This window comes from Prinia subflava, chromosome 3 (genome assembly GCF_021018805.1).
Source record: "Prinia subflava isolate CZ2003 ecotype Zambia chromosome 3, Cam_Psub_1.2, whole genome shotgun sequence".
In the NCBI taxonomy this organism is placed as follows: Eukaryota; Metazoa; Chordata; class Aves; order Passeriformes; family Cisticolidae; genus Prinia; species Prinia subflava.
In genome coordinates, this window is record NC_086249.1 from 16,695,791 (window position 1) to 16,710,640 (window position 14,850).

The 14,850-nt window shown below is 38.9% G+C and overlaps 1 protein-coding gene across 2 annotated transcripts in view; it reads left to right on the forward strand.

Annotated features, from left to right (window-relative positions):
- GSK3B (glycogen synthase kinase 3 beta) overlaps nucleotides 1–14,850 on the forward strand; it is a 143,919-nt gene that overhangs the window by 52,081 nt on the left and 76,988 nt on the right. For both annotated transcript variants that reach the window (XM_063394059.1, XM_063394060.1), the window contains exon 2: nucleotides 2,787–2,980. In XM_063394059.1, coding sequence (XP_063250129.1) covers nucleotides 2,787–2,980 — 194 coding nt within the window. The remainder of the gene's footprint in view (nucleotides 1–2,786; nucleotides 2,981–14,850) is intronic.

Sequence of the window (14,850 nt, forward strand, 5' to 3'; positions counted from 1 at the left end):
ATCTCTTGATATCAAGTACTTCAAATCTCAACCAGTGTTGCCAGGGACAATTATTTTTATCTCTAAGAGTTCATTAGTCTTGATTTTTGGAAAAATGGAGAACAGAAGTCCTTAACAATAATCTCAATACTCTGGTCTAGTGAACCCTGCCAAAAAGAAAAAAAAAATGCCCCTCAAAATTGAGCAGGTAGGGGATTATCTTTTATTTGATAAGGATTGCTGTAATACAGTAGATGTAACTTATATTTGTATCGTTGATGAATTAGAATGCTAATCACAGAATAGTTGGGCAAATAAAATGCATTGCTGCTATGAGAGTTACACTTTCAACTTGTTTACAAAAAAAACCCCCATTTCTTTGTATTTCTAGCTTCATTCCTTTTATTTCTTACAGTTATCAAAGAGGAGATGAATCTTCCACACAGCTAATATGCTTCTGTTTGTGCTTCTCTCTCCCTGTAAGAAGATATTCATCTGTCTAGTGTTCTTTCTGCTTCCTGCCCCGTTTTTGTCCAAATCTGTAAATCTGATCTCAACCTCTCCTGACTACTGTGAGGAAGGGCTATACCTACTCTGTATTTCTTGGCAAGTAACTGGCAGCCTTAGCACTAATGTGGTTTATTTATATTTGATTTGTTAGTTTGTTTCATGGAGCACTTGTAATCATAAAAGGAAACAATTTGTAAGAACCTAAAAGGCGCAACATAGGAGAGGAATAGTAGTTAATGTGACTTTTTCAGGCGTCAAGCCACCTGGTTTTCTTCTGAATCTTGTAGGTGCAGAAGAAGTAGTAGTAAATGTGGGTATCCTAACTCTGAAGTTTTCAAACTAATTTTCTCATGGGAAATCTAGGAAAACAATCGGCTACGGGAAATCCCATGAAAGGCATACAAAATGATTTGATTATTTTGTTTGAGCATAACCGGAGGTTCAAGAGAAAAATAGGATGAGATATTTCATGGGTTTTTACAGGGCTTTTAGGCAGTCTCATAGGATTCATGAGTTTTCACCAATTTCTTAGGTAAATTTTATGTAGCATTGGGAAATGGATCTCCAGAATAGGGACTGTGCTTGAAGATGTGACAAGCTGGCAAAAGAGTTCAGTAACCTTGGATGCAGTTCAGTCAGGACAAATGCAGAATATTAGGCTTTGATAAGAGCAATCAGGTGTGTAAGTGGAAAGTGGCTGAGGATTGGACAGGCAGCAGCTCCGCAGGGGAGAGTTGGGTACACAAGCTGATCATGAGGTTGCAGCATTGCACAAGCTGCAAACATTGTGCTGGGCTGTACAAACAAGAGTGTTGTAAGTCGGACACAAGAAGTTGCCAGCATGCTGGGTAGAGCTGAGATAAACTTCCTTTGCAGAGTCTGGTTTTAGGTGCTGTACCTGAGTTGTTTTTAGCAGTGAGGGGAGAGGTTCCCCAAAGAGAAATAACTTTTCCATCATAATAACTTTCTTTGCAACAGCCCTCATATTTGAAAGAGGCAGTGGGGGGAAAGAGAGCAGGAATGAGCTGTGCCATTTTTTTTTCCATGCCCTTTTGGAGCAGAACAAGCGGCATTTTAACTGAACTGCACTAAAGCTATCAATCAAGCTGTCTGTTGGAAAGATTTTTCTAAATGCATGAGAAGTGAAGAGAATACCTGGCAAAAGTTGTGGAGAGAAAATTTGTTAATAATCAGATGTGATGAGCATTTCTTGAGAACAGTTTCTGCAGAGTTGAGTCTGCTATAGAACAGCAGCCCTATTTGGTTCTGTAACCCAAGTCTGAAGGGCCCTTTATTGCAGCTGAAGGGCAAGAAATGCCCAGAGTGTGCTTGTAAAATGCTTAAAGCTTTGCTCCTATTATGAACAAAATCAGACTTCAAACAAGGCGAAGCACTGTTGTAGTAACAGCGGAGCTGAGAGTAGGTGACAGTGGCTTGGGTCTTTTGATGGGAAAGTGGCTGGGCAGGTGCCTGTGAACCCCACAGCTGCTGCATCTGCACCAAAGCACACTCACCTCTGCAGCTTCCACTGCCATCTTGCATCCTGAGCACTGTCCCTGGCTGTGTCCTGGTTCATGTTGAGATGCCAGCTAAGTGCCTGCCATTGTCATCTTTCTCCCCCTTCTTCCCCTGCCCCAGCAAGTGCCTCCCTTCTTTTCAAGAAAGTCCAGACACGGAAGAAGGGAGGAACAGGACTGTGCCATCTGATGCAGCCTAGGTTTCGCTTCAGGTGCACACAGCCGGCTTTGACAAAGGTTATGCTTCCTAGTGCTGCAAGCTAAAGCTTTACGTGTGGGTGGATTTGTAACAAACCTAAAGTGCTCCTAGTTTTTGTTGCCAAATAAATGCCTGTAAAGATCAGGGTGCTGATCTCATACCAACTGTTTGGTTTCCTCAGTTGTATGAAAAATATGAGAAAATGCTTCATTTTGGTAATGCAAACAACACTGTGTTTAGTATCACTTACTTGATAATCAGATGTAGGGATATAGGGATAAGTACTTGGCTTCTTTGTGCATTACATTTTACTGCTCAATTATTTGCTTCAGGAGAGCAATTTTTTTAGCAATAATATAAATGAAAAATTGTCACCACTTAATATATATAGATATATATATATAGGTAAAACACATGCTCAGTGTTAGCTTTGCATTTTGTCAGAGGTTTTCTATTTTTCTCTGTAATACTGAAGTACTTATGCTGATCTAAATCTTTGTCTTACCCTCCTCTGTTTTAGTCTTGTTGGTCATCTTGTTTATGCATGTATTTTGATTATTTGTGTATCTCTTGCTTTGCAGGAGACAAAGATGGCAGCAAGGTGACTACAGTAGTGGCAACTCCTGGACAAGGTCCAGACCGACCACAAGAAGTCAGCTACACAGACACCAAGGTGATTGGCAATGGATCTTTTGGTGTTGTGTATCAAGCCAAACTCTGTGATTCAGGAGAGCTTGTGGCCATTAAGAAAGTCCTGCAGGATAAAAGATTTAAGGTAAGTCTATGCATGAGTTCATAGTATGTTCATGAATGTTATCTCCTTTTCCATGTCTTTGATGGCAGTGTTTTTGATTTTCTTGATTTATTTTCATTGGAGCACATAAATACACATAAAAATTTTAGGACTAAAGATTAAACAGATGGATTATGATAAAGCAGTAATTTAACTTAAAAATCAGTGAGTCATTATGATTATTTGTGTTAGTCCAAATCAGGAACCTAAAAATCCTGATGTGCTGTTTCCAGGTTGCAGACCAGATTTCTCAGACAGTGAGCTATGGAAACAAGGGAAAAGCTTAAGGTACTTTTTTCTTGCATGAACTCTTCTCCAGTTAGTAATTAAACTGCTGGAAGGAATAGAGGCCTTTGGGCTTTGTTCTTAGTTGCTGCACCTATAAAATTGAAAGTTATATTTGAGTAAATCAGAAATTGTGAAGGCCAAACAAGAAGATGATAGATACTGAGCCCAGGGCAGTTTGGGCTGAAGATCACTTACTTTTCTTGTTACGGGATTTGTAAATTGTTCAATCCTGGTGGTTGTAATAGACCAGTGATTATTAATTCTAGACCAGTAGCCTTCCAAAGAGAAATCTTTTTATCTAGTGATTTTTTAAACCAAATAAAGGTTAAGAACCATAAGCTACCTCATCACTTCTGTTAGTCCTCAGCTTGGTACTTAACTTGACTGGAACTTACTCTACTGCTTTCCCTTATAGTCAGGTGGCCTGCAGATCAGCTTGTGCAAGCAGTAAACAATATCAGAGGTACTGGTTTTAACATTTCTTGTTTTCACAGTAAGACCTCATGCACAGCTAGTTTCGCTGGTAATATTTGTAATTTGTGTCCTTTTTTCGTAGCAAAACCATTGTTTTGAAGTGTTTCAAAGGAACTAGCGTATGTCTTCTCATTGAGTTTTCAAATTTTATGCTCTCATCACTACAGGGATCAGCATATCACAGATGCAGTAGATGAAAAATGTGAAAGATGGATTTAAATTAAAGTAACGCAGAATTGTTTACTTCTAGTTGAGGAAAGCATATAAAGTTCTTACATCTGAGTTATTTCTGGACTGTATTATGGGTTGAAGGTAATTAGTACTTGGGAAGCATGCAATATGATGTAAGAGTGCCTTAATTTAGGAGAATAAAGAAGAGATGAAACAGAAAAAGAAAACCAAATTCTAAACCTAGTACTTAGAAGGAGCTTTTTGGTCTCTTCCCATTGCATAGGTTTAAGGGGGAGAGTCAGGATATTTCCTATACCTTGTCATGCTTGGTAGATGTCAGCTAGTGCTTCTGACAAGAATCTTTGATTTCTTTAGTCTCATAACTCTGGGATTTTGCAGTGTGTAAAATGAAAACTTGGCCAAGCATTTTAGTTCCTGACCATCAGATACTAGTAGTTTGTGACATCGAACTTTTTTTTTAAATGAATCTCTCTTGGGAATCTAGAGTTAAATGTTGGTCTTTGATTGCTTTTTGTTTTGGTAATTGGTTCGATGACATTTTGTTATCTGACTATATATCTTTTTATTTTGGAGTGGTTTTTTAAGTGATTAAAAGAAATTACATCTCTTGAATATTAGACCTCTCTTTGATAAACCGAAACAGCTAAACTGAAAAGCTAAGTAGGGTATTTCCAGTTTGGACTCTGAATGAGTTGTCTACATTTGATAATACAAGCTGAGAACACCCAATACCTGGAGGCTTTAATACCCTAAACCAAATGTAATTAACAGTGAAGTCCATGTGTAGATTTGCAGATAGATAGCATTAATTTAAAAATACTTTCATAAACTTCATAATTTGTATGGGTCACATGTGCAGTAGTACCGAAGTTATTAATTTTTTCATATTCTTATCCCAAACTTTTATCCCAACTGCACAGCATCATCTACCTTTGGTCTAAGCTCCCTAGTTTTTCCCATCATTTGTCAGTATAGTCCTCCCACTTTTTTCACATTCTGATCTAGAAGGGTATGTTATGTTGGCAGGAGGTGTAAATTCTTGCAGGCTGGATGGAAGCCTCTGCCTGGACAGATTTGGAAGCTAGACAGATGTATCTTCTATTAAGAATAGCATACAATTACTTCAGGTATGCTGCTCTTTGGGAATGTCTGATGTAGGTAGTACATGCTGGACCACGTAACTGGTCAGTTCAAGAGGGAACTTTGAAAGTCTGTTGCTGAATGGTTTGAGTGCAGTGTAGGAGCAGACCAGCCCTTGTGCTCAGAGAGTTGAGCTGTGGGTGCAGCTCAGCTGGGCTGTTGCTGTCCCTGCTTGGCTGCCTGAGTCCAGATCCAAGGCCTGGCCAGTGGAGTTCCATAAGAAATCTGCCACTCCCCTCTCATTAATGCATACTGCCACTTCAGCAATGATTGAGGGGAAAAAGCCAACCTTACTGTAGGCAGCCAAAGGTGGTGGTAGCTTGTTTGATTTATTATCACTTTCTGAGGGAAGAGAGGACGAGGCACTTTAGAAATACCAGGCTGCACTGATCCCAGTGGTGGACAAGCAACAAGAGGAAAGTGATGTATGAAAGTTGCTTCCTGATATTTGAATCAGGAATGAAATTTTCAGCTGTATGCTTCTGGCTGGTGCCTGCTTATCCCTGTGCTTGTGTATCATGATGTATTTATCTTGGTACATGCAGTGTAATTCCTTAGTCACGATTTCTTCAAAAAAAGGCTTTGAGAACAGCCAGCAGATAGTCTTGAAACTGAAAGGGCATGGTTCAGAAACTTTAGGAAGTCCCAAGAGACTGTAACTTCTAGGCTCTTGCTGCATTTTGTGAAAGTGGAGGGCGGTTATTGTGTAGGTCTGGAATATGCACCTCAGTGGCCAATTTTAGATCTCTGTCAGGAAGCTGAGATGCTTTTGTCCAGGTTTAAAGCTAGCTGGAAAGCTGGAATTACCAGAGGGGGGTTGCCTTTTTTCTTTTTTTCTTTTCCATTACAATGACAAGTCAGCCTCCTAGCATTGGTTCGGACCAGCAAGAAGTTGAGTGTTAAATCAGTGCTGAAGAGTTGAATCTTACAGTTTCTGTGATGCTAAAGACAGTGTGCAATGCTCCTGTTTCTTTCTACTCCCTCCTTGCAGTTCAGTGGTTCCTCAGTTTGACATTGCAGTTCCTGCATGACTGTGTTTTAAACAGGTTCTGTGAATTGTTCTGGATTTTTAGAATGTGTGTGTGTAGAGTTCAGCATAAGGTACAGCAATAGCATCAGTAGGAATAGTGGTAAGTCATTGAAGGGAATAAACAAAATACCACCCGGAGATTTATGCTTAATTTCAGCTTGTAGTTCTACCTTCAGTAAGCTGGGTCTCCATACTAAGTGTGAGAAATTAAGTAATGTAATTTTGGGCAATTACCTGATACTTGAATGACTATCAGGTAGATTCAAATATACATAGTTTGCAAACTATGTCCTGTTTGTCATTAATCTGTGAAACAATTTAATTTAATTTAATTTAATTTAATTTAATTTAATTTAATTTAATTTAATTATGGAAGGTTATATTTTTGGAATGTTGGGTTTTGGGGTTTTTTTTCAGTTAAAACAGGGGTGAAAGGGATGTTTCTCTTTGAAAAATAGTATAAGTCAGCTGCTCACAAACTTTGGGGCCAAAGTGCTTTCAAATGGCAGAATTCCCAAAAGACAACAACCTGTCTTTCACAGATCTATCCTGTGTTTCTGCTTCTATTCTACAAATGCATAAGAATAGGTTCTTATGCAAAACATCAATAGGTGCAGAAAAAAAATTGATAGTATTTTCAGTTATTTTCATCCATGTGTCTGTGCAGGCCCTCAAGTGACACAGCCTAATTGTGATGCTTGAAAAGAAAATGTTGGTAGCATAAAAAGTCTTGCACTGCTTTTGTTAGCATTTTCATTGGAATATTCTTCAGATTGAGAGTCTGTTATGTTGCTGTCTAATCCTGCAAAAACCAATAGTAAACAAAGAGGCGTGTTAACATAAACAGTTATTTTTTGTTATTTCTGTCATTCTATTAAAGTTTTTAAGAAATCCTAATGGAATGAATGTGCAAATTGCTGGAAATATTTCACAGCTGACTGAGAATAAGTAGTAAATGTCTTGTATCTGAATTGCAGTACTTGATGTTTCTGCTTTTAGCACTGGGTGGTTGAAATCTAAATGATGAAGGGAGTTTGTACTCCTCCCGCACCTTTTCAAACAGTCTAGATTGGGCATCACATTTCTTGTTAATGGCTCACACAGACATAAAGTGTGAAGCAAGAGAAAGCCAAATTCTGTAATGGGAACCATTCATGCCATCCAGTCTGTCAAATCATTCAGGGACTGCCTTGGTTTAGCCACCCAACCGTGTGTGCCCTTGGCTTAGTTGCCTGAATTATTTAAATAGGCACATCTTCTGGAGTGTGAGAGGGTGTCAAACTAGGGCCCTGATGGCCCATAAATGTGAAGCACTGCATTGTGAGGCCACTGAACAGTAGGCACTACTCTTTCCTATTTTTAGTTACTGAAGGAATAGGTGTTGTGAGTATTTGCATGTTTATTGTTTCCTTGTTTTGGTTTGTTGGTTTGTTTATTTTTTAATATGTAAAGTCTTAGTTTTAATTTGAGCCTTAAAGCCCAATAAAGCAGCAGGATGCAAAAATTAGTCTGTGTTGAGGTTCTGGTTTCTTTCTTTCTCTGTTGGTGTGTGTACTTTTGTGAGCTGTTTGAAATGCTTCTGAAAGCAACAGCTTTCCTGCAGTTCCTGCCTCAGATATATCAAGCTGCTAAGTATAAAAAGATCCTTTTCAAAGTAGCCCATATCTGCTGTTTGTGTTAACTTATTTACAGCAACTTTGATCATAGCAGCTCCAATGAAAAATGTAAAACCACAAGGAAGAATTTCCATTGAAAAGTGACTAGGTGTTTAGGTTTTTAAGTTCTGTTCACTTTTCAAGAGACTTTTCTTTTTAAAGCATTCAAAAATGTAGAGCTGACCCAGTTTTTTTCTTAATAGGTTTTGTGTCTCTGCTCATGGTTGAAGGTATAATTCTGTAAATATGCACGTGACTAAGTGAACCTGTTGAGGAATGATTTGCATCTTTTGCTCTTGGAATTTCAGCGGTTAACAGACTACTCTGAGAATATGACATCAAATTGGGTTGAATTAGTTCCACTTTTGCTGACTTCCCCCCAGTTTGTTTCTTAGCTCTTGGTTATCCATGGCCAGTGAAGATACAACAGATAGTAGCATTATACTGGAAAGAAAGGCTTCATTTTCAGGGGGCTTCAGTCTGTTAAAGCCTCTGTTGGTGTATCTGAGCTGCTTTGAGGAGGGATGTACTCAGGTTACTCGGGTAACCTGTCTGAAAGAAGAGTTAAACAAGTTTTGTTTTGCAGTCTGTAAGCTTGGGCTATGAATACTCATGTCTATTCTGACAAGCAGAGAGGAGTTTGACACCCAGCCTCTTGACATGTGTTGGTGAACCCAGTTGCAAAGCTTTAAGGGAAGTGGTATCACTGTCTCTTCTGTGAGACAAACCTGTGCAGGTTTGGTTTCCTTTTGCCGGGTTCAGACAGGATGTGTGCGTCATCTTGCTTTTTAATGTTTTAGCAGATGCATTTTCCAGACTCCTATTTCTATGTATCGTAGCTTTGTCATGAGAATGTTAAAGGTACAGTTGAAGAGAAGCCATTGTTACTGCTGGATATCTCATGGAAGCCTTGACTTCCTTTGTATGCCTGAGTTGTGGACCCTTTCTTTCAAGCAGATAAGTGGATTTTGAAGTCACAGAAAAGATCTCTAAGACTGATTCCAACCTTGTACTGATCACCACCTTGCCAGCTAGACCATGGCACTAAGGGCCACGTCCAGTTTTTTCGTGAATACTTCCAGGGATGGTGACTCTTCCACTTCCCTGGGTAGTTGATGACAAAGTTTAATAACCATTCGGTGAAGAAATTTCTCCTGATGTCCAGCCTAAACCTCCCCTGGTTCAGCTTTAGACTCTGTCTCATCCTGTTTGCTGCTTGTCTGGGAGAAGAGACCAACCCCCACTTGACTACAAAGTCCTTTCTGGCAGCTATAGAGAGCAATAAGGTCACTCCAGATCCTCCTTTTCCCTCCTACATCACTCCTTTCTAGAAGGGAATTGAGAGTTATCACAGAGGTTCAGAATGAATGCTATCTGCATCTTAAGTCAGTGTTTAAAGTCTTGAATACAGTGTGGAGGTTGGATTTGCTCTGATGTATTCGTGATTATCTTTCACTGTGACCTCTAGTTATCTGCACAGGTTTCCTCTGAACTAAGGACTGAACTTCCTTTTATAATTTAATTTGTGTGTGATCTAGCTGAGTTCTCTCATATCTCCATCTAAGGATCATTGAATATTCAAACATTAATGTCTAAGGCCTTCCTTTAGAAGAATGCCTTTATTTACTGTATCTCAGTTGAGTTGGAAGCACCCATGGGATAAAAAGTCACAAAGGAAAAACATGGGGATGAGAATTAGTAACATTTAAGCACCTTTCTTTTAAGTCTTTGAAGACTTGCATATCATGGCTACTTTGAAGATCTGAGGAATAGCGAATCACTGTTCATAAGACTATCATGGACGTGTTACTCTCTGAAGAATGCCTTAATTTTATTGTTAAATAGCTAGAAAGACCATCCAGAACAATAGAACTGTCTTCTGACTAATGAGATGGTTTGTGTTTCTATTACAAGTGAGGATGGAAGGCTGAAAATATTTTTCAGTGACTTCAGCAAATATTGCAAACATTTGTGAAGCCAGCAGTAGAAAGATAATTGAGCCTGATCAAACCTGCCCTTCTAGCTGCCCTCATCTGAGGGGATACAGTCCCCCTTTAAGACTGAGGCTATTAGATAAGGTTTCCAGAATGGGAGATGCCTGGTCATGTGTTCAGGTTGTTTTTCCATCTTCTAAACAACTGGAGGACTATGTTTGCTTTCAGAGAGGTTTTTTCTAGCCTATGCTTTAACTCTTGTATAGAGGCCAGATTTGTAGCTCTGGTCCAACTTAGTTTAGGCAGCGTATCAAAGGCATTTACCAAGATAATAGCTTTTCTTACAGCAGTACTTGATCTGGCTGTCTCCTAGAAGCTTATTGGAGCCAATTCTGTCATTTGGCTGTAATTGCAGTTGCAGTGCCTGTCTCTTTGCAGCAACCAGAAAGGCTGGGTAGAGATCTGAATTCTCACTCACAACCACGTATTTCATTCCATTTTCCAATTTTCTCAAACTTTCCCAATGGATAAAAAAAATCTGTTTACCCTTGCTTTTGACAGTCTTTGAAGAAAGCAGTGTATTGTTCATTGTATCAGCTGTAACCTCCCTGTACATACTTTAGTGGCCTAGAAGATCAAGAACTCTTAAGAATCATATTTCTAACTTTGTATTATTTTAAAGTCTCTGTAATAAAATTATTTGTAGTTATGGCTGCTTCTGCAGATGTTTTCAAATCTGACAATTGAATTGGATGCATAATAGCTGTTAGTGCAAAAGAGGTCTTCAGTTTGGCACATGAGATGAAATGGGGTTTGTACTGTGAACATTGATTTCAGTTTTCTCCTTTTTAGCTGGGGAGTTTGGACTGATAATTGAAGTCCAGGGAATGCAGTGTCATCCAGCCGCAGCTGGCTTAGGAAAGGAGGAAATGCTCTTCATCTGCAGACGTGGCTTTTGTACGTGTTTAGAAATGTGTTTCCACATGTTGCCATGTGGAAACCCACACGTTAGTAGGGAAATAGGCCCTAGGAATTTTTTTTGTAAAGGGAGGGGTCGAAAGAGCTCTTGAGGGCTCTTCTGCTCCTACGCTGTGGATATTTGTATGAGGCCTTTTATAGATCCATGCCACAGTTTAAGTGGTGCATTTATTTTGGATTTTGAGCTGTTCTATTTCCATGAATTTTTCTGTGGTGCTCCCTAGACTAGGACCAAGATGGGACTTTAAAACAAGATACCTGTTTTGTCAGTTTTCTATCTTCTTGCTCACTTTAGTGTATAAATTGGCACTAAAATGAAACCAGTCTGTCCTATGTGAATTTACTGCCCAACAAAAAGAACCCGAAGATGCATTACATGTATAAAAAGTCTTTTGCCCCTCTAGTCCAGGCAACTCATACAGCTGCTCCAGTAATGCTATGGTTTATTTCCTGTTGTCTCTCAGGTCTTCTAAGGGAAGTGAGTTCATATGGCTGATTTTCATAAAATACATATATTTATATATAGTCTAGGAAATATATATTCTGTATATATACATTCCTAAATTATCTGGAGACTGTTTTGAGAGACACAGGTTAAATGGGTGCTATTCTGAAATAGTGACATTCAGAGTGGGGAGTGCAGTTTAAGAGAATCCCAAACCCATCAAGGTATGGAAATGCATAGTTTAAAGCACATGAATAGCTGTAACTCTGCCACATACTGACAGCGTATTATAACTGTAAGAGTGTATTTGGACAGGGCAAAATTCCTGACTGTGGTCAAATGAAGTTCCTTTTTGAAAGATCATTTCTTTTCCTTTGACATTTTAACATTGCTGCCTCTAAATGCCTGAGCAGGACTGGCACAGAAAAACAGTAACTCTGCATGCAGTAGGGATAACCTTTCCATTTTATATTTATAAATCAGTTTTATGTCTGGGTCACACCTGCTACTTAAAGGGAGCCTTGATTATGGCATGTATTTGTAGGTCTGTGTAACAAAGGTAAAATTTGATTTTGTCTTCAGTTTGTAGTGCTTTATGGAGAGATCTTTGGTAGCCTTTCAGGATCACTGCCATGGAGACTGTATCTTTGCATTTCTGAGACTGGCAGAGTACAGGCTGGTGTAGCAGATTTGAGTTTTCTCATTCTTATCTAAAAATAAAATATTTAATGGCTGACAATCCTAATGTGGCAATGGAGTAGACTCTCGAAGTGTGCATCCAGTACAAGTGGAGAACTGAGGGCAGTTTTGTTTTGTGAATGGAGCCTGAACTTGGTCATTTAAAAAGTCACAGTAAAATTCTGAAAGTCCTTCTAAAGCTGAGGGATTTAGTGGTCAACTGTGAAGGAGGCTGTATATAAATTTTAAGCTAGTTTTATGTTTTTTCATTTTGGAGTAGAAGCTGAGATGATCAGGCAGAGAGCAAGCTCATCTAATGCTCTTGAGAGCTTGGTAAGGCTGCTGCCATAGAGAGCTTGGGCATTAATGCAGGTGTTGGGTGGAAATGGTGTCCCAGGAGGAACCTTCCACACTCATCTCCTAGTTAGGGAGAAGAGTATTGTGTAGAGTATAACTAGAAGATTAGCTTGATGGGATACAAATGATGCTTTTGAGACTAGTTGGATATTTGGTGCGTGCAAATACTTCAAGGCTCTTGGTTGTACCATTATATATTCACTTCTGGAAGTCCCACTGGATGAGCTTGCCTGGCTACAGAAGATTTAGCATAAACAGTCTTCATATCTAGCAACATTATCTACCTGTGGCTCTCGCTTACTGAATTCTTGGTTAAATTATCTTTGGTGCAACATTCCAGTCTTGGAGCATGATTGGAATATATTATTAAATAATTTGTCTTCAGTTTTTGCCAGGGAACACTGGGGGGGGGGGTTTGTCTTTAAAATTGATGGCTGCTAAATCAGGTAGTGGCAAACTCTGTGTCCTTTTTGAACTCAGTATTTGTTATTCAAATATCCTGCTGTGGCCGCTATTATGCTTGAAGGGAAAGAAGGGATAACCTATAAAATGCTAGCCATAGAAAAGGCAGAGATCTATCTGCTGCTCCATGGAGCCTTCCTGAAGCAAAGAAGAGGGGGACAGATCTTCTCGTTTATGTGTCACAAGACAGCTGTGCCCTACCCTCTGGCACTGTGCTGTAGTTCAGCCCCTTTGGCTTTGTTTAAAACCTTTTAATGGAGCTGTAATTGAGTAGGGTTTTTTTTTTTTTATTTGTGACTCTTCCTTGAAGAGGATTAACTCAACAAAATAATAGCAAACAAAATGAGGAAGGTTTAAATAAATGTGAAAATGGGAATAATTTTTATTTTCCAGTTGTTTTCTTGAGTAGACTGGGCACTTTATAACCAAATGGCATGCTCCTTCTGGGAAGTGTTCAAAACTTTGACAGCCATGTAATGGATTGTTTTCTTTGCAGCTAAAGGCCGTATTTGCACCGCCCATTGCTTCTTGGAAAAGTAGTACCAAGACATGGGAAAATAATAAAAGGAATATTTTAAATATTTTGTCAAGCATCTAAAGTGCAGAGGCAGTTCAGTCTGTTGGGCATATTCCAAAATTAGCAATGCTGCCATTTTTTATGTGACTTGGATACTTTCTGGTCCCTGATGACTGAGAAGGTGAGAAGACTGAGAAGGTTGTTTGTGATGAACAGAATTATTTCCAGCCAACGCAACACAAAGAATTACTTTTCTACTACTTTACTTGGCATGTTTTTGAGGAAAGCTTGTTTGGGCTTTTTGTTCCCCTTTGTTTTTTCCATCACATTTTCTGTCTGCATTATGCAGTGAAATATGGCCCATTTGGAGCATTGGAAGATTAAATTTGAAGGATGATGTGGGCTGAGGTTTTGTTGGATAACCCAGACTCTCTTGTATGATCTACCGCAGGAAATAAAAATGAATCTGATTTTTATTTGAGTAGTTTTGTAAGAGTTGTATCATGTAACAACTCAAAATAAGAAATATTTCTGGAAAGCTAATGAGAAACTTATTCTATTAAGGCATATTTTAATTACAGTCCTTGATGCTTGGGCACGGTGTTGATACTTATTTTAAAATATAATGAGTGATGTCAAAGAAGTGGTCGTTAAACATTTGTAATGTTTTTTGGCCAGGAGCAAAGAAGAGACTCACTCTTCTTTAAGGAGAAATGTGAGGTGTGATGTTTATCATATTTTTAAATATATGTTACAGACTTTTAACTAAGGAGAAGGCAGTCTGCTTTCTTCAGGGTGGGTTTTTGTTTATGTAGTGCTTAGTATAGTGAGCTAAGATGAGTAATGGAGGCTCTTATATGTGTCATGATGCAAATAAGCAGACTACAGACATCTGTATTCTCTAGTTCTTCTAAGATTTGAAGCCAGGTCTAATTGTTCCAGGCTCAACAAAGGTGCTCATTTCACATCTTCATTTGTGCTGTTACTTTGAAAGCCCAGCCATGTTGATTAGACTGCTTAGGTCCTGAGCTAACTAGTCAAAATACAAACATCCACTCTGAATCACTGCAGCATAACAATGCATGTGGAAAACAACAGCTGGATCTAATTTCAGGGTTTTTTTTTAAATTTCAAAAATCACCCTGTCACTAAAAGCTCCTTGTTTTCCCTCCTAAGCTTTATCAAGTGATGAAGGCAGAACCTATAACTTGATGTCTTTTAAAGATTCATCCTCTTTTTTTTCTTCAAAGACTTGTCCAATGATCTGCTTATCAGACTGTGTTTCCAGGCTCTTTTGCATTCATCTTCCTTTAATCTCAGCAGGCACACAGAGTCATGAAGGTTTTACCAGGATTTTTGGGCTTGAACACGGGCATCTCATTTATACCAGATGAGTTTAACAGTGTAAGCATGTCGATTGATTATAAATAAAATTTGTTGCAGGCTGCTTAGTCCCTGAAGTGGGACATTGCAACTTATGTGGGTGTTGTGGTGAGACATGAGTACTACGTGCTGTGCTGTCCACTGGTTGCACTGCTGTTGCTGCAAGTGGACAGAAGAGGGTTTTTTCCTTTCTTTAATTTTTTCCTTTTTAGAATAATACTTCATAGTGGATGTTGACATTGCCTGTGGGCACTTTAGTGGAAAATTCAAGTTTGCTGTTAAATAATAGAGGAACCTTTAAAAAGATGTGTTGCTGACT